This window comes from Eurytemora carolleeae, unplaced genomic scaffold (assembly GCF_000591075.1).
Source record: "Eurytemora carolleeae unplaced genomic scaffold, Eaff_2.0 scaffold545, whole genome shotgun sequence".
Taxonomy (NCBI): domain Eukaryota; kingdom Metazoa; phylum Arthropoda; class Copepoda; order Calanoida; family Temoridae; genus Eurytemora; species Eurytemora carolleeae.
The window spans coordinates 188,542-208,032 of NW_019396435.1; the positions used below are offsets into that span (position 1 = coordinate 188,542).

The 19,491-nt window shown below is 35.7% G+C and overlaps 6 protein-coding genes across 7 annotated transcripts; all 6 read right to left on the reverse strand.

The window, feature by feature from the left end:
• Positions 1-2,431: 2,431 nt before the first annotated feature.
• Positions 2,432-5,489, reverse strand: LOC111703279 (calponin homology domain-containing protein DDB_G0272472). The gene is made up of 3 exons (XM_023475171.1): positions 5,406-5,489; positions 4,061-5,013; positions 2,432-3,623 (listed from the first exon to the last, which is right to left on the reverse strand). Exons 1-3 carry the CDS (start codon positions 5,462-5,464, stop codon positions 2,914-2,916), a joined length of 1,722 nt encoding a protein of 573 aa, XP_023330939.1. The 5' UTR covers positions 5,465-5,489; the 3' UTR covers positions 2,432-2,913.
• Positions 5,483-7,408, reverse strand: LOC111703281 (uncharacterized). Its single transcript, XM_023475174.1, has one exon. It carries the CDS (start codon positions 7,393-7,395, stop codon positions 5,989-5,991), a length of 1,407 nt encoding a protein of 468 aa, XP_023330942.1. The 5' UTR covers positions 7,396-7,408; the 3' UTR covers positions 5,483-5,988.
• A 2-nt stretch (positions 7,409-7,410) lies between these two features.
• On the reverse strand, positions 7,411-13,294 carry LOC111703280 (DNA methyltransferase 1-associated protein 1). The gene is made up of 11 exons (XM_023475172.1): positions 13,185-13,294; positions 12,969-13,093; positions 12,496-12,727; positions 11,841-12,018; positions 11,507-11,593; positions 10,478-10,603; positions 9,922-9,996; positions 9,138-9,288; positions 8,516-8,593; positions 8,010-8,092; positions 7,411-7,637 (listed from the first exon to the last, which is right to left on the reverse strand). The coding sequence occupies exons 1-11, from the start codon at positions 13,277-13,279 to the stop codon at positions 7,449-7,451; spliced, it is 1,419 nt and encodes a 472-aa protein (XP_023330940.1). The 5' UTR covers positions 13,280-13,294; the 3' UTR covers positions 7,411-7,448.
• On the reverse strand, positions 13,284-17,228 carry LOC111703282 (39S ribosomal protein L46, mitochondrial). Its single transcript, XM_023475175.1, has 6 exons — positions 17,145-17,228; positions 16,004-16,093; positions 15,837-15,947; positions 14,746-14,851; positions 14,060-14,174; positions 13,284-13,655 (listed from the first exon to the last, which is right to left on the reverse strand). The coding sequence occupies exons 1-6, from the start codon at positions 17,168-17,170 to the stop codon at positions 13,291-13,293; spliced, it is 813 nt and encodes a 270-aa protein (XP_023330943.1). The 5' UTR covers positions 17,171-17,228; the 3' UTR covers positions 13,284-13,290.
• On the reverse strand, positions 17,178-19,471 carry LOC111703283 (probable splicing factor, arginine/serine-rich 6). 2 transcript variants are annotated; one of them, XM_023475177.1, is made up of 3 exons: positions 19,182-19,471; positions 18,430-19,016; positions 17,178-18,301 (listed from the first exon to the last, which is right to left on the reverse strand). In XM_023475177.1, exons 1-3 carry the CDS (start codon positions 19,365-19,367, stop codon positions 18,298-18,300), a joined length of 777 nt encoding a protein of 258 aa, XP_023330945.1. In that variant the 5' UTR covers positions 19,368-19,471; the 3' UTR covers positions 17,178-18,297. The 2 variants fall into 2 exon arrangements, with proteins under 2 accessions (XP_023330945.1, XP_023330944.1); XM_023475176.1 differs by having other exon boundaries at positions 17,178-19,016.
• On the reverse strand, positions 17,227-17,901 carry LOC111703267 (uncharacterized). Its single transcript, XM_023475159.1, has one exon. The coding sequence runs from the start codon at positions 17,899-17,901 to the stop codon at positions 17,227-17,229; it is 675 nt and encodes a 224-aa protein (XP_023330927.1).
• Positions 19,472-19,491: the final 20 nt, after the last annotated feature.

Genomic DNA, 19,491 nt, shown 5'->3' on the forward strand with positions numbered 1-19,491 from the left:
ACCACCTCAAAAACCAGAACGGCCCCATCCTCTAAATTGCGATATTCCGGGAAAGTTAAGCAAAATGTCCTGATCGAAATATGCAGGGCTGATCACAAAAGACAAGACTTTTGAAGACGACAATGCAGAATTTTTTTTTATTTTTTCTTACAGCCATCATCATACCTCGGTCCCCCACAGCTCATTAATTGTTTCTACCTTTAACACATCAGTTAATATAGCAATAAAAAATAATTATTGCGGGGACCAAAATTTCACCTTCAGATTGTTATATTCAAGGTCGTCATTGAAGCCTCATCGTTTGAGGGTGGCCCGTCGGCAGAACCTACGTGTTAGACGAGTTAGACATTGATTGTTTATCAATTAAATGTTATTATTGTGTGAGGGGATCACCTGACTCAGATCTGGTATATTATATCATAAACTTGATAACCTGGCCCGGATCTAGTATATTATATCATAAACTTGATAACCTGGCCCGGATCTAGTATATTATATCATAAACTTGATAACCTGACCCAGATCTGGAATATTATATCATAAACTTGATAACCTGACCAGATCTAGTATATTATATCATAAACTTGATAACCTGACCCAGATCTGGTATATTATATCATAAACTTGATAACCTGGCCCGGATCTAGTATATTATATCATAAACTTGATAACCTGACCCAGATCTAGTATATTATATCATAAACTTGATAACCTGACCAGATCTAGTATATTATATCATAAACTTGATAACCTGATACGGATCTGGTATATTATATCATAAACTTTATAACCTGACCCAGATCTGGAATATTATATCATAAACTTTATAACCTGGCCCAGATCTGGTTTATTATATCATAAACTTGATAACAAATATAATCCGTATTCCCTTCATATATAAAATAATAAGGACCAGGGAGCTGGTAATTTTTGTGTTGAACAGTCATTATTCCCATGGTTTAATCTCGATATCCATTTGGGTACTTTAAATTTGAGGATCAATACTTCACTTCATTTTAATTAGTCCTCCAGAGTACTATTACCGTGCCGGATATCGAATAAAGATTAAATTAATCTTCAGATTAACAAAAGACCCAACTCAAGCATTGATCTTGATATTTTGCACAATACCACGAGTTCCCAGCACGGGACAATTTCCTGAAAACAATTTCCGAAAATTGTAAAATTCAGAACGGCCTTTTCAAACGCTCAGGCTTAGGAAATTGTCAGTATTAAGATCTTTAATCCTTAAACTTCTGAAAATTGTCGTTTTTTTTCTAAATAAATAAAAAATTTGGTAAACTTTTTCGTTCGTTACAAAAAAAAATACATTTTCTTTGTAAAAGTTATTTAACAGTCTACAGTGATTGGTGTGATGCACATTACAATGCAGGGTGACGGATCATATTTTCCTTAATAAGCAGTCTTCCAGTTTTCTATCTTAAAAAAATTGTCTTTAATAAATATTTATGGTTCTGGTTTGTATTATCAACTGAAATTCATATTTTTTTCTTTTCATTGATTTACAAGTATAACATGCTGCAAATATTATTGTAAGGATAAATGCAATTCAGTAGCATCGGTTAAAATCGTGCTATTATTTAAATGACAAATAACAGTTTCAAGAGCTTTGAAAAATTATCCAAATATCATAAATGCCATAAAAGGTGAAAATTCCAATCTGTGACTATCATGTGCGAAAAAAAGGTAAAAATTACCAAATACAATCATTTTTGTAGATGTTTAAAGATCTGTATATATATAGTATATATTTAGGCCGGTTAATGAATGTAGATGGTAACTGAACTAAAGGTTTTCTAAAATCAGTTACATTCTTAAAATCAATTTTCATCAGGACACTGAATAGTTCTTAAATGTTTCTAATACAATACTGTAATCATCAACTACAAGATACATCTACAGAAGGACCGTGCTGTTTAATTATCATAAGTTAAACAAACAAAAAAAATCACAGAATCTTCAGGCTCTCAAATTTGATTGTTTCTTCTAGTTTTCTTTTTTTCCTGTACAGATCCTTCTAATCATTGGTAACGATTATGTAATATATTTGTAATGGAATCTTGTTGAATATTTTGCATATATTCTTTTTTTGTACATATTAAATAATTAGGCCACGGTAAGGTATAGAAAAAGCAAGACATTAAATGCTACGGTTTACAAGAATAAAATCATTAAGGTCCAAACATTAACTATTACGAGGTTGAAAATATTTTTTGGTTGTTGTTGAAGACAAAAAAGACGAATTAGAATTTGAAAAATTGAACTTTTACTATGTCAAAAATCAAGAGTTGTTTTCTTTCTACGTTCGTGAGTTTAAAATGAATATATATTAATTCTAAGGGGCCCCCATTCACAAGTCTAGGGTATGATACAACCTCCCCCCTGTATACGACCCTACTTGTAATCAATCTAAGTTTGAATACCATGTTCTGCACAAAAAATATAACAATATCTTAATCAGTATTAATGGCACATTGCACATTGTACATCAATGAGAAGAGTTTACTGCTGAAGATATGCTAGGTAGTTTTGTTCTGAACACCCTGCATATCTGCAGAGACTATTTTCTTAATTATTAGTGTCATCAGTAGCTTCATTTGCATCTTTGCAATCATTTTGGGACACCCTGCGTCGACAATTTTGGGATGATAGTTGTGCGACGTTATTGGTGACCGATTTCAAATCTTAGATGATATTTTCTGGACATCTTGCGACATTTGTATTTAAATCTATAATAACTGAAGAATTATTTATTTCTTGACACCCTGCGTCAATTGTATCTAAATTTATGCATTCTTTGGATTTGTTTACAGAGCACCCTTCGTCACTTGCAGATACTTTTATATCTTCAGGATCCTCTTCTGGCCACCCAGCGTCAAGTAAAATTATGTTTCAAGAATCTGATGGATCTAATCCACCATTTTGTTTTTCTTCAGGTTCATTAACTTTTATTTCAGGGATCTGTAAAGCTTGGTTCGGATTTAAGGGTTCCAGGGTTTCAGATAATATTTTAGGTTGGTATTCATTAGCAGTACAGTTCAACTTGGGTCCAATATGGATTCTATCTTCTCCGTTGCTTTCAACGCTGTGCGAGTTTTCCTTTCCGTTTTTACGAATAGCATCACAGTTTTGAGTATTTTCTACCACTGGTTGAGGACAGGCTGAGATCTGTAGATTAAGCGTGAGATTGTTCTTATTACAAGGTGGAGTGTCGAGGTATGGTTCCACAGTAATAACAGGGGTTGGAACTTCTAGGTTACTTGGTACACAGATATCATTTCTCCTCATCCTCTCCTCCTCTCCTAGGTTCCTGTATAGTTTCAGCTTAGCTCGGAGAAGTTCCATTACAGTGTTGACCTCCCCCAGGCTTGCAGGAGGAGCTAGTTTTACTAATCCAAACTGACGAAATGTTTCCGTATTATGAGATAATGGCTTCTTTAAAGACATTTTTCTCTCAGATTTAACTTTCTTTGATTTTTTCCTTGAGCCCGAAAAGAATTGAAGCTCAGATTCATCCTTCTTCTTGTAGAAACCTGGAGACTGTCCAGCATCAAAACTATCCGGAGGAGTTCCATTTAAAGGTGTTCCTACCGGGGTGCAACCTGGATTACAAATTAGGAATTAAACTGAGGTTAACGGATGCTTCCAATGATTCACAACGATATATTTAAAACATTTATCTAAGTATTGATGAAGAAAATACCATTGTGTTTTTAAACCTTAAAAAAGATCATTTTCGATTGTGACATTTCTCATAAGTAATTAGTGGATTTCTGCAGCAAATAACAACACAAACATGGCTTAGAGTTGATTCTAAATACGACGGTACTGTTGTGATTTTTCATGGCGTACTTAAATAACAAATCATACGAAATTAGTTTAGTTAATAATTTTTTGATGTTAGGTTTCTATTTTTCGTTTTATTCACCGGAACATTTTAAACTTAAATTCACAGAACTGTTTACGTTCGTGTCCCTCTTCTCCCGTTTTTCTTATATCTCTACTTTTATTATGGACATTGGACACCCTTTTATCTTACCTAATGGTGTAGCATATCTACTGGAGGAGTCAGAGTACCCGGAGTAGGCGGAGAACCCGGAAGATCTTCGACGAACGGACGAGGACGGAAGAAGGAGAAGGTTTGAATCCAGAGGGGTTGGCTCCTGAGACCCGGAGCCCAGTAAGTTTTCACAATATTGAATGAGAAGGATACACTGAGTCTTCTCCTCATGGTAGGGTTCTAGCTCAGCTCTAATCTCTTCTTCTTCTTTCCTCTCATCAGCATTTTTCTTAGCGCTTTCTTCGGCAATCTTTTTCTTAAGTTCATCCCGTTTCTGTTTCTGATACAACCGGTACTCAGCATCATGTTCTTTAAAGGTGTTTATTAGAGATCGTTTCTCTTCTCTAAAGTTATCTACGTCCTCATTGAGAACTTCTATCCTTGTGCTGTTATCCTTGATACTAAACCTCAACTGCTCTTCACTCCGCCTCAGATCTCTTGATTCTTTAAACAAGGCTTCCCTCTCCTCTCTTACACTTCTCTGTTGGTTTCTTAAACTATCCAACTCATTCTTTACTAGGTTATAATCCTTCAAGATCTTCTTGGATCGTTTTAATCTATCTATCTCGGAAACTATTCTCTTCTCATCCGCCAGTTTGAAATTGTTCTTCTGAATTTGATATTCTAGTTTCCGTATCTGCTCGTTTATCTCCGACTCGGACTGATAAACTATTCCTCCGCGTAGTTTCTGAACTGTGTCTCCTTTCTTCTGAACTTCTTTATTAATAAAATCAAGTTTCTCAAATACAATATTTTTCCTCTTGTTTATCTCGTCTCTGTTGAGCTTGATTGAGTGCACCTGGTCCCGATCCTGTCTTAGTTCTTCGAGTAGTATTCTCTTCTCCTCTTCTCTAGATGATATTGCAGTGTGTAGTTGGTCAAGATGCTCTTCATGTTTCTTCTTGTTGGGTTGCTTTAAAACAACCTTCTCCCTGTAATTAATAAAATATCATGACTGTTTACATCTGCAGACTAAAGTTTACGATTTTTATAATCTAGAACTAAAGTGAAAGTTTCAACAAAATGTAGGACCGAAAGGGAAATATTTTTTTTTTGTCGTATCAGGACAGACTCTAGAAAGAGGCGAAAACAAGATTTAATATAGGGGGCGGATCCCCCTACAAATTTGTTTAATGTATGGAACTCAAGCGGAAATACATATTTTTGAAGTATAAGTTTGACCCCCTCCCCATACGCCATTGTTTTTTTTTTTTCTTCTAAGACTTTGGTTTACGTTTTTACATATGTACTAGATCTACAATGAAGGATTCTCCATATCTAAGGACCATATTATCTCTTGTGGAAAATATGTATCACTATCAACCTTATTGGAGGGATACTGATGAGCTTCTCCGACACTTCCCTCCTTTTCCTCTCTTCCATCTGATCTTCTACATTTCATCTGAAATATATAATGTTGAGAATATCACAGTTTGAACCTTTGCCTTCATCTTTGGCAGCTGTATATACAAGGCAGTAATTCTAGTATTTATAAATCATAGAACGATAAGGAATATATTGTATGCAAAGGTCATAAATAATGTTAATTACAGTCGATAATCCCGCAAATCAAAGCTAAGTAATCTAGAACATAAGGAATCATGAGGAACTATATCCTTGATGGATATTGACCGTCCTCAGGTATAAATAAAATATCTATAAAAGATCAGGATCAAAATTAACAAAATTCCCCAAGCTTTTCCCCAAGGATAAGAAAATAAAATCACAACACTTTACCTTGAGAAATAATCAAAAACCGCATAGAAAGAAGAGAGTGAGGGAGAAATAAAACATAGAGAAGGTTCAATGGAACAGAAAAATACAAGTCTTGGCATTTTTACAATATTAGAATAAAATCTGATTTGAAAGCAAATTGGACGGAGTCATGGAATATTACTTTCTAGATGTCAGTAGGGTTGAATTCTAAGTGCTCCGAACCTAGCCAGGTTTATATTATCTTCGTTCTCATTATCTCCGTGTTCTACAGCTTGAAGCTGGGATAATTGACCAGAATATGCTCTATATTCTATCTCCTGAGATATAGCACAGCGTATACCTTCATATCTCATGACAAGCTCTTCCAGTTCATCTCGAAACAATCTGTTTAACATTGCGTCGAAACATTCTAACTCTGGTAATCTGAACAGATCCCATTTTAATTTATGATCTAGGGTTGGACAAGCTTTAAAATATACTCGTAACCATATTGGTATTTCCTCGTGAATATAGGGGTTGGCTGGCACTAGAGCATTATGATTATAATTAAGGTTGACTGAATGGTTTAACGGTTGAGTATACGGCAGCTTCAAGTTCTCCTCGTTGTCGGTAAATTGTGGAGACTGGATCTGGTAATGCTGGAAGTACGGGTGTTCGTACTGTGCCTGTTTGGTAATATGGTCCACGTAGTAGTTTCCAAACTCAGCGGAATCTATCTTCTCCCAACCAACAGGCAACCCTTCTTTTTCTAGAGGATGGGACCAGTGTGTAGTTTTAGTATTGTGATCAATAAAATATTTTCTTCCTCTCATTGTAAACCCGACAGACCAACCGAGGGGTAGGGGGGAGGAACCATTCTCTTCGGCAGTTTGGTTAAAGGATAGTTCAGGAGCTGGATAGGTATATTGACCATCTTGAGAAGGATAAGCTCTAACCGGTGATACCTGAGCCCGTCCTTGCGTAATAATCCTTAATCTTGGTTGGTTTAAGATCTGCCGGACAGGGAGAAAGGATTCTTCATTAAAGACTGGTTGGATAAATTGCTCATGAGTGAAAACTGTAGAAATATTATGTATCCTAGTCTCAGATTCTACATGAGCCGGGAGAACAGGAAGGGATGAAGTGAGCGGAGAGAGCTGTTGCAACTGATCTCGGCTTGCAAAGAAATTATCATAGTTTGCGTACTGGAGATGATTCTGCTTGGTTCGACTAGACTTAGTGTTCTGCTGTAGCTGGAGCTGGGTAGAGAGATCGGAACTATTCGAGGTATATCTTCCCTCGATTCCACTCTGGGACGAGCTCCGCAATCTCTGACTTGAAAAGAGCCTGGGAGACCTGGGTAGCAGAGGGGACCCGGTAAATAAATTTTGGTTTCGGACGGACGGGGTTGCACTCACGGAGACTTGAGGAGATCCGAAGATATTTTTGGTTGTGAACAACCCCGGAGAGGCGGGGGAGTTCGGAGGTTTTTTCCTGTTCTTATCTCCGGAAGTCCAAACGTTGGTAATTGGAAACTCTAAGGGTTGTTCTTTCTTAGTATATTGACCAACTATTCCATCATTCATGGATCTCATATCCTGCCTCTTGTTCAGGTTCATTTCAAGCCATTGTCATCTGAAACATGATTTATTATTTACAGTAATTAATAACATTATTGATAACTTCGTTTCTTTATTTTCTTGAGAATATTTCCTTGCTCCAGCGCTGCTTTCCTCTTCCTATTGATGTTTAGACCGTCTCTAACGTTACCAACTACGTCGATAACATCCGCCAAACTCTTTTTCTTCTCAGATGTATTCGCGGCAGCAGCTGCTCCCTCCGCCAAACTTCCAGATGAAGTCTTAACAATAAAAAAGAGTAAATTTGAAATTCTCTACCTGGTAGTAAATAATTATACATTATACAAACATTTAAACCAGAGTTTGGAACTTTTAAAAAATCTCATTAGAAAGGAATAATTCGTATTTTTTGAAGTCACCCGGACGGACGGACTCTTCGCAAATGAGAGAATCCCCAAGTGCGAGTCAGCTGTTTTCGCAGATTTACTTGCTCGCCTATTTTTTACAAGATACCGCCGTGGATATCGAGTTCTGACGTTTAAGATTACCAATTAGTAACACAGTTACTATCTCAGGTCGCCTTCAAACCCATTTAATTATCAAACCCATTTAATTATTTACCCCATTGTTTCTAGTTGTGAGGATACTCCTACCTTGATAAGCTCCGGGATTTCTAATGTTTTCCCAGGAACTAAACCTTCATAATGATGCTTTAAACTTGACATCTCATATTCACCTAAAAAAATAATTTCTAACAAATTTAATAATACGTAATGCTAGATTTCCAGAAATATAAAAGCGTTATGCTTAAAATGACCCACGTTGATAATGAAGAAATAATCTTTAAAGAGAATGGCGACTTAATTCCAATTTCAGGTTAACATCTTTGTTTTAAAAAATTATGGAGATTTATTTTTTAGCTCAAAATTGATTATCTTTAATTGTGGCTACTCCTTTAAATAAACTTGCAGATTTATGCAGCAGTGACGAAGACAGAAATTGACCGAATCTGACTCTTATTAAAATAGAAAAACAACAATATCATCCTCCTTCTTACTCAGATAAAGGTTTGCGTGTACTATCGTAATTCTTTAAATAAAAGGTCACTTATAATTCCGTCAATCATATGTTAATTAGGAGCGAGAAAGTTAAAACTTACATGTGGTGAGGGCATTCTTGATCTCGTAGAGGAGAACCATCTCAGATCTTAGCTCATTAAACTCAGTACATATCTCATCTAGATTAAACCAGATCAGTTACAGGTATAAATCTGTCTCATTTCTTAAAATCTATATATATATTTGGCTTGTCTGTCTGTTTGTTTGTATCCAATAAACGTCAAAACGGCTGAACCGATCGGGCCCAAATTTTTTGTGGGACATATAGGGACCCCAGGGAAGGTTTATGAATGATAAAAATTTCAAATATTTGTCTCCATCAAAATTCGATCTTCATTAAATCTTTGAAAATTTTGAAAATCCACGAAATTTGTTGTGAAAATCCGCGAATTATTTTTGTTTTGTTTTACGATGTACACAAAGAGAACATGTTCACAATTAATATAGAAGATGGGCGCGAAGCGCCCTCTAAGGCTAGTTTCTTAAAATTGATTATTAAAACCAGCAAAAAAGTTATCAAAACGCCCCCCCCCCGCATCTTGAGAAGTTATACTGTGCTCATTTGACTTCCTTTTAAAAAAGTTAATTCAATATTTATGTAAATTCTCAATTATAAGCACTCCTATTATTTGTAATATTATCTATAATCCCGTTCAAATATACCTGTACAGCTGGGTTGGATAGGTACACCGAGCTCATTAAGCATACACTCAATAGCTTTAGTTTTCTTCAATCCTACACTAATAGGCAGCTTGATTCTTTGAGATCTTACACTTACTCCACTAGACTTCATGTCAGGCCAACGGATACCGTTCTACAACATTTATAATATTGCAAGCTGGAATTATTTAGATCAATATATTTGATCAAAGAAAACTTGATCAATAAATACCTGATCAATGAATACCTGATCAATGAATACCTGATCAATGAATACCTGATCAGTGAATACCTGATCAATGAATACCTGAGCAATGAATACCTGATCAATGAATACCAAATCAATAAATACCTGATCAATAAATACCTGATCAATGAATACCTGATCTATAACTACCTGATAAAAAAATAACTGACCAATAAATAAGTGATCAATGGATTCCTGATCAATGAATACCTGATAAAAGAATAACGGACCAATAAATAAGTGATCAATGGATTCCTGATCAATGAATAACTGATCAATGAATACCTGATCAATGAATAAATGATCAATGAATACATAATCAATGAATACCTGATCAATGAAAACCTGATCAATGAAAACCTGATCAATGAAAACCTGATCAATGAATACCTGATCAATGAATACATAATCAATAAATACCTGATCAATGAATACCTAATCTATAACTACCTGATCAATGAATACCAGATCTATAACTACCTGATCAATGAATACCTGATCTATAACTACCTGATCAATGAATACCTGATCTATAACTACCTGATCAATGACTGCCTGTTCTAGTCTAGGTCGTCCAACTAATCCTAGTTTCTGTTTCTTACACAGCTTCTTGCTCTTAATTAACAGATCATTAGATATTTATAATAAGCTTTTTTAAATATAATCTAGATATTCAAAACAAAAATCAAAATAATATTAAAAGGAAAAAAAATTTATAAATAATTAGAAGAACTGGAAAAAATGGTTATTTTAAGCAAACTTTCAATTAAATAGTTTTATGACCGATATACAACGGTACCCTTTAAACCTTTGTCTGAAGAACAATGAATAAGATATTACTTTTTTTCCAATGATGAGAAGTGTTAAATTCTTTCAATTTCCTCCCTAGTCTATATGACATTTGAAAATATAGATCTTCAGCTGAACAATCAAGCTTATCTATATAATTTTTACTAAGACAAATGTTTTAAGTGTATTTGTGGGATTTTTAAATACATGTCAGTTAAAATAATGTCGAATGTCGATCGCTGATCACTTTAAATAATAATAAAGGAAATATTAAAATAATGAATAAAAGAATAAACATTTGTCTGACCTCTAAACCTGAGGTACTATCCGCCTGAGCAATTAGTTTCTGAAGATCTGCAGTTTTCTTTTCTCTCTCTTTCTTCCGAGCTTCGATCTTTCTTAATTCTCCTCTCAGCATTTCTTCTTCTTCGATCTAAATAATATTTAATTTGTATCTCGAACTAGTGATGTGTATTCAGGTTAGTTTTTGGGTTGTTTTTTACCTACATTTTCTTTCAGGGACAAAGTTTAGCATAGTGCAAGAAGAGCAAATGTATTTTAAATTTTCATTCCTAAATATTTAGAATTTTGACCCTGGCAGTTATATGTATAAAACGACGCAAGAACGAACGTGTCGTAAAGATAGGTTTCGGTTTGTGCAATTTAATAATAGCAAACAATAACATAATACAGTTTTGAAATCTTAGAAGTTTTATTAAAATTTTCTAAAAACGATTAACTATACTATCTTCCTTTTTTATCTTCTAGATGCGTTTCTTTAGTACACCTGTTCAGTTTTCTATTATGATCCTACTTGTTCCTTGTTCCTATTTCATATTCCTACCTGTTCCTTGTTCCTGTTATTTCTTTAGTACACCTGTTCCGTTTTCTATTATGATCCTACTTGTTCCATGCTCCTATTTTATATCCTACCTGTTCCTTGTTCCCATTTTATATTCCTACCTGCTCCGTGTTCCTCTTATTTCTTTAGTACACCTGTTCCGTTTTCTATTGTGATCCCTACTTGTTCCATACTCCTATTTTATATTCCTATCTGTTCCTTGTTCCTATTATATATTCCTACCTGTTCCGTGATCCTGTTATATTCCTACCTGTTCCATGTTTTTATTATATTCCTACCTGTTCCATGTTCCTATTATATTCATACCTGTTCCATGTTCCTATTATAATCCTACCTGTTCCATGTTCCTATTATAATCCTACCTGTTCCATGTTCCTATTATAATCCTATCTGTTCCGTGTTCTTATTATATTCCTACTTGTTCCATGTTCCTATTATAATCCTACCTGTTCCAAGTTCCTATTATAATCCTACCTGTTCCGTGTTCCTATTATATAGTCTTCTCAGTTGTTCCTTTCTTCTCCTTTCATGATCTGCGTCGTATGCAAACTGTTTCTTGGTCTAAAAATATAAATGCATGACAATTATTACAAGGACTAATAGAAATTAAAATTTTTTTGGGTTAAAAACTTGTGTTACGAGAAATTTTAATTGAAACGAAAGTAATATTCTAAAGTAGATGGGGTTAATTTTCAAAAACAAATAAGTTTTTTTTTGTAATTTATCTTAATTAAGCCAGTATAGGTCTTTTCATACAACCTTGACCCCCCCCCCTTCCCCCGCTTAATATAACATTAATGCGACGAACCTGTTCTCCTGTAGCTCCTCCGTGCACTCTCTCCAGTTTCTCCAGGATAGAATAGTATCTCTCCTTGATATCCTCGACAGATCGGAGAGAGAAGGTGGATCTATCCCACCGATCATGCATCACAAGGAACCTCAGATCAAACCTTTGCGCCAGATCCATCAGATGATCCGTCTCTTCTCTTAAATAATAATTTCAATATTCAGACAAATCGGACCAGGATTTTTCAGTTTCCGAGAAGTTTTTGTTTTCATTTAAAGGTTGCTTTATTTAGTAAGAATAGCGCAGCCCGATTTACAACGGTACCCTTTGAACAATAGTCTGATAAGAATGTGGAGATAGCGTCGTCGTGTTGCTGCCTCGAAAAGGTTCTCCATTGTTTCTTATAAGTGAGATATGCGTAATTCACTTTTGAAGAGAAATCGCAAATAAAAATAATCAGTTTAAATAAACCAAAACTCACTTGATTGCACAAAGCCTTCAAGGGCACCGTTGTAAATCGGGCATTACATTGCCATCTTTACTTAGAGGGTCACTTGAAATTACGCTTACAGACCCTATAAGTTTAGAACATTATTTTAAAAGTAATAAAGCAAACATAATTCACCCCCCACCCCCCTCTCCGTCAGCTTCCATCCTTTACTTAAAATTGAGTTACCGAGTCCATCCAGCGGAGACAAGATGATGTTGATACTCGACCTCTGTATATGTTGGAACCTCTATACTCTTGTTGAACCTGGAGAAGGGATAATCCTTCCCCTCGTCAACCTGCCTCCTCCAGTGGTGGAGGACTAGGTTATCCTTCCTGGCAGGGTTAGTGAAGGGAAGCCATTTCCAGGGTCGGACCTTTCTCATTCCTAGTTTGGCTCTCATTTGCTTGTATCCTTGATCTAAAAATGAGATACATTGGACACCTGTAGAAAAAAGTGGTAAGAACCAAGTTGGTCAAAAGGCAAATTTTACTTTTAAATCATAAAAAATAGTACTTTGTAATTTTGTTACAAAAACTGTATCATTTTTAGTATCAAACATTGACTTTTTTAACAATCTATGCAAGACAAAAGTAAATAAGAAATAAAACAAATTATTAACTTTTATAAATTATTAATGACAAAGAATAAGTTGACCAACCTTTGCTAGTGTCTGTAGGTATGAGGGGGCAGGGTAACTCTTTATTCTCACTGTACAGTAGATTGTACAGCTCTCTGTGCATCCCTTCTGGTCTTTGGAACCCCGGTTGTACCGCCTTCTTCAACCTTAAATAACATTGATACAAAATTGGATTTTTAAAAAAAAAATTCGGGTCTTTTTCCCACTTTTTCCCCTGATTATTTATTTTAGTCTTACCTCTTTTTGTCATTCCCCAGAATATGATCTTTAGTAATGGTTGTGTCCAGCGGTGTGATCCCCATGATCTCCCGAACATCAGCGGCCGACGCCATCTTGTCTGAAATTAATCCTCTGAATGAAGCATCCTAGTAACTGCTCTGAATGTATCTGGTTCAAGACTAGTTTTCATCTCCTCTAGTGTCGCCCACTGGTAGTCCAATACGTTCTCTCCACCCTCAACCGTCGCGTCATCAAAGAACTCTGACGTGAGATAAGCCTTGAAGATAAATACCTTGGCACCAACCTTTTCCGTCTTACTTTGAAATTGTTTAGGATATTTATATTTGTAAAAGCTTAAAGGGGAGTTCCCCAAAATTCCAAATTTTAAATTGTTTCCACATTTTGAGTAAACAGCTCTCTCTGCGGTCTGCCGCATGGTTTCCCCGTCCTGTCGAACAACAAAAGGAAGATCCCAGTAAACATCGTTTCCTAGAAATATGTAAGTAGAATGGAATTCATTCGTAGTCAGAATATGTAGAACACATTGTAGCGTTCTAATGAAACATTTAAACTTGCTGTAGATAGATTTTTTTGGCAGAAAATTAAGTGAAATGATTAGTTATTTATGTGCTTAAATATTTAAGTTGGCAGTGGTTATGCTTCCGTCCGCTTTAGGTTATTCGTATCTTGCTCTTTGGTCCGAAGGATTTAGTTAAATTAATTCCTTTTGATATCTTTTAAGGTCGATTGATATCACAAAAATGTTAAAAAAATACTAGATCACTTTTAAAAAAAAAAAGTTTCCAATTTTGATATGGAAATTAAACGTGTTCAAAAGTTTTGAACTTAAATTAATTGAAGATTACAAATGATAACAACTGCATACAACTGACCTAGTTTAAGTTTAGTAAGAAGACGAAGAGGTCGATCTAGTTTCCGTTTACAAGATCTAATATCATTCTTTAAATCCGCCTCAGTTAATCTACTAGCTGCTGTGAAATCAGAAGCCTGAAAAATCACATATTAGATGCTCTGGAGGAAAACATGAAAATTCTATTTAAAAGAAATCTCGATCTGCGCAAATTTTGTGTATTAACATATTATATTCTAATCCAAAATTTTGAAATAACAAATATTTAAATTTCTTAAAACTAGATAAGAACAGGAAAAAATAATAAAATACGGTTTTAGGTACTTTTTTAAAAAGATTTTTTAAAACTAAATATTTATATTTTCCGTTTCTTTTTACATGTTATAATATCATAATATCAAGTTTAAGCTGAAAGGGAACAATTGTATTAAAAAATATATATTGTATATATCACAGGTTCAGGTTCAGACTCAGGTTCAGACCTAGGTTCAAGTTCAGATTCAGGGCTAGGTTGATCAGATTCAGGGCTAGGTTGAATCAGATTCAGGGCTAGGTTAAAAGATTGATGCTTCCCCAGGGACACCGTGAGAAAAATACAGACTTCGAAAAAAAAATTAAGAACAAAAATTGAAATTGAAACAAGGAAAAAAGGAACTATTCCAAGCTAAAAATAATTGTCCTTAGGACGTAAACCCTCTGACAACTGACCTCTGTTCTCCATTTATCCTCCATATCTAAACCAGTAATAACCGCGTCGGAGTCTCCCTCCCCCAGCTCACCACGCTTCTTCTTCTCATTCCTCTCATTATCCAACCTTGACAACATCTTCATTACTTGGACATTTCAGAACTACGAAATAACATAAATATAACATTAAAAAAAGACAATTCAAATTACACAGAAATACAAATATTAGACTTTTCATTGTTAAGACAGTAGCTAGGGACGTTTTCTTAACGATAAAAAGTGCTGTAAGGTTTTAAGAGACTCCACAAATAGCTTAATATTTTCACATTGTTGTCATTTTACATAATGTAATATTTCATTGTTTATGGAGCCAGTTCCTTTCCAAATAGTTGTGTATATTTTCTAGAAAAATATCCCCCCCCTTTTTTATGGTTTTTTTTGCTTAATTTGGGAAAATAAACGATAGTTAAGGGAAAATCAATAAACTTTTGAAAAAGTATCAAAAGAATGAAAAAATGTTGCTTTTTGATGTCAAATTTTTCAGTTGTTTCCCCAAATCATCAAAATTTATTACTATTTATAATTCTGAAAAATATAAACCCCTGTTTCCGAAATGTTAAATCAAATGAACTGAATTTACGTCCTGACACTGTTCATTCTAGAAACCAGTGCTTAGGATCCATTTAATTTTGATGCGGATCCGGATCCGGATCCTGGATCCGCACTAGAAAAAAATTGATCCGGATCCGGATCCAGGTCATTTCTATAAGATTTACTGAATCTTTTTAACAAAAAATAATTTTCAAATTATTTGTTTGATTTTTTCCCCATATTTTATAACTTGATAAACCATTCAGAAATGAGGAAAATTTAAAAATCTCTTTTTATCCAAAAGTTCAGATTTTGGTTTTAGGAGTAAAAAAAGGTTTTTTTGTTTTTTTTTGCAGTTTTTGGTTGATATTTTGCCCCTTGGATCCGGGGATCCGCATATTTTTGCGGAACCGGATCCAGGAATCCAAAATCTTGCGGATCCAACGGATCCTTTCACTGAAATGAACCAACGTCGATAGACCGTTAGATCGACTAAAACATGCACGGGAGTTAATTCTTACTTCAGTCTGACTTCGTGATCATTCAGCATTGACTGTTCCAGATCAATTTTAGTCAAAATCTCGGAGAGTTTTTCTTCTGTTGGATTCAAGTCTGCAGTTAGAACAGGCAACCTATAATGATGGACAGATATATCTTTAAATATTTTTTATGAATATGTAGGGTTTACCGTTCTAAACAGACAGCAGCAAGAAGATCCCAGGTTTCAGGTTGGGGTTTTGTAACACTTGAATACCAGGCTCGATTCAAGGAACAATGCCTGAAAATAATTTGTTAAAAAAACATTTCAGAATATTAAATTTGATGGGATTCTTCTAAAAGGACTGAAGTCCGGCAGTTAAGATTACCCATTTTGGGGGTCTGTCCTAGTATACGATTTTTGGAACCCCCTCCCCCCCTCCTATCAATTTTGTACATGACCATTTATTTTTCAGCAAATTTATTATTATTTATTTTTTTGTTATTTAGGGTTAGGTTAGGTTAAGATACTTTCTGGGCCGAGCGCTGCGGCTAGGATGGGCTAGNCTTTTAAATCTTGATAATCTACCAGCATAGAAGGATTTGTGTTTACTGCCTTCGGTCCCAGTTTAAAATGTTTCTAAGAAATGGCGGGAGTAGAACTATTGCAGTTGAGGGGGCAGGTGGGACAATTCAACCCACCTGTAGATAAACAAACTGGAGCTAGGATTGAGTAGAGGAGAAGGAGAAGGGGGGGGGTCCAAAAATCGTATACTAGGAAATTACCCATTTTGGAAACTAATTTACTAATGAACTAATGGACTACGATAAAATTTGTTGTAGATTTATGGACTAAGATACTTTTAGTGGGTGATTTATGGACTAAGACACTAATCGTGGCAGACTTTATAGATTTAGATACTATTTGTGACAGAATTTTTGTGTCCCTATGTTGTTTAATGGCAATTATGTGTGTACTGTGTTGTGTGTGTACGTGTACACTGTACATAGTTCTAGATGAACCCCTGCATAATAAATTCTATGTAGTCGTAATTTCAACCGAGTCTTAATTTCAAGAGTGACATGTCCGATTCACAAAGCTTTGACTGAACAAGAATAAATGAGAAATTGATCCAATGTGTATTTTTATCTCTTGAAATATTGATAATATAACTGTGGTAATTGGCGCATTTCTGCGTTAGAAACAATGGAGGATTTTAACAAAACCTTTTTTGAAGCTAGAAAAATTACATTATCCTCCACATTATTGAATTCATATCAATGTGAATTGTGTATATCAAACTTAAAATACAGAGAGTCACTTAAATATGATTTTAATATTATCCATATACCTGAGGAGACAAGAGAATTTCAACATTTTCCTCTGAAATATAAATATTTTATCACAGATAAGTTTTTAATTTAGACACAACTTTAATCACTTTCATCTTGGGTTGAGAATGAAAATCCTGCAGTTCCTAAACCACTGCTCTCATCCTCAAATGTTCCCATACTATCATTTGGAGATTCGAAAACGTCCTCTACGCACTTTAATTTAGTTTTCCGGCTTCTCCTTCCAGCCGAGAAGGATTTCATTTTAGAGAATGCAGAGGATATAGTTACTCCACCGGGATTCGGTTTAACTTTTTTCCTAGCTCCGCCTGGCTCATGATCCGAATCCGAACCATCATTCGACTCCGGACTCTCCGGAGGTTTCTCATATTGTAACATTCTCTCCAGAAGGAAGAACTTGTCTTCATGAAGAGTTTTTAACTGAAGTTGATGATGTTTCAGCTCATTCTTAAGAAACTCATGAGTCTCTACGGATCTTCGGAACTCAGCTTTAACCTTTCTGTATTTAATCTTGTACTCGGCATCCTCGCTGTAGCCTACATCATTCTCTTCCTCCGTTACATCCTCCTCATCCTGCCCATCCTCCTCCACCTCCTCCTCGACCAAACTATGGAGCTGGGACGGATCGGTGTCATGTCCCAGAAAGACAGGATTGACACAATCTTCTCCAATTCCGTCTATAATCTCTGAGTCTAGAATCTGCGAGTTGTCTGATGGGACGGAGGTTACGAAGAATGGTTTACAAGACTCTCCCATTTTATTTCTCTTCAGATTTCTGAAATTAAAAAAATGTTTTTTCCTTTCTAACCTGATGTTACTTCAAATTTTAAATAAGCTCTAAAGTATTATAATTCCCAGAAAAGAGAGAATTTAGCTTACCAAAACTTAGCATATTATCATTAACCGGCTTTACAATGTATCGGCTTTTTTTTAAATAGAATAGATATTTGAATGCCTGCCTTCGAGTGCTCGTATTCCACCGGATTATGCTCAGCATTAAGCCTCATTTTATTAGGAAAGAAATAACAAGGTTGTTAAAACTTACAAAAAATTTTGTAATTTAAAAATTAAAATAATCCTTGAACTTAATTTTAAAATTTGAGTGGTGGCTTAGAAGGGGCTTATGCCTGTATTTAGAATAAAGTAAACACATCATCTGCCAGAAAGAGTACAGTATGAAATACGGTGGCAAATAAGAAATATGGAACAGCTCAAACATTGAAACAAACAAACAATTTAAAAAAAAACAAATGCTAGTGTTCATAATTTCCATTTTGACTCTTCCTGTCTTTATAGGAATCTGTACTGCTGTCACTGCCAGACCGTTTCCGCCGTGGTTTATCCTTCCGCCGATCTCCACTACGATTCCTCCGCCGCTCCTTGCTGCTCCCAGGACTGGAGCTGTGTCGTCGCCGCCTTTTTTCCTTGTCTGAACTTCTGCCTCGAGATCGATCTCTTTTATCCTTTCTGTCTTTGCTTCGAGATTTACTCCGCGATGAATGTTTCCGTCCTCGGCTTCTAGATTTATCCCTCCTGTCCTTACTTCTACTGCGAGATTTATTCTTTTTATCTCGACTCCGGGATCTATTCCGGCTTCGGGATTTATGTTTTCGATCCCGGCTACGCGATCGATCCTTTTTCTTTCTATCGTAACTTCGATCCCGGCTTCTGTCTCTCTTCCTCTCTCTTGACCCTCCTCTACCCCTTGATCTTTCAATTTTCTCGTCCCGACCTTTGCTGGATCTATCTTTAGCGGCAGATTCTCTGTTTCTCCGCTCGTCCCTGGCCTTGGACATCTGAACGGTTACTCGCATACCACACAGCTCCTTACCTCGCAGTGCTTTAACAGCATCCTCGGCATCCCTTGGATCCTGAAAAAAAACAATCATACAGTTGTCGTCATATATATCAAGCTTTCATACAGCACAGATATCATAAACATGCGAACAAAGATAAGTTGTCAATTATAAGGTTGCCTTTGCTTTCTTGTAAACTTGTAAAATATCCTAGTTTACAATAAACGGAATGTTATTTACCTCCATTTCAACAAATGCAAATCCTGGAGGGTTCTTAGCAAGCCAGATATTCTTGACAGGGCCAACCTTTCCGAACGCATCTTCAATCTCAAGTCTAGTTCCCTCGTCACCCAATCCTCCGATCCACACTTTACAAGCAGGATCCCATTCATGATGAATAGCAGCATGTGGACCTGTAGCTCCCATATATCCTCCACGGTCTCCACCACCACCACCACGGCTTGGGGGACCTCCACCCCGTCCTCGATCTGAAGCACCACCTCGCCCTCCTCCACCCCGTCCCCCATCATACCCACCACCCCCTCCTCTA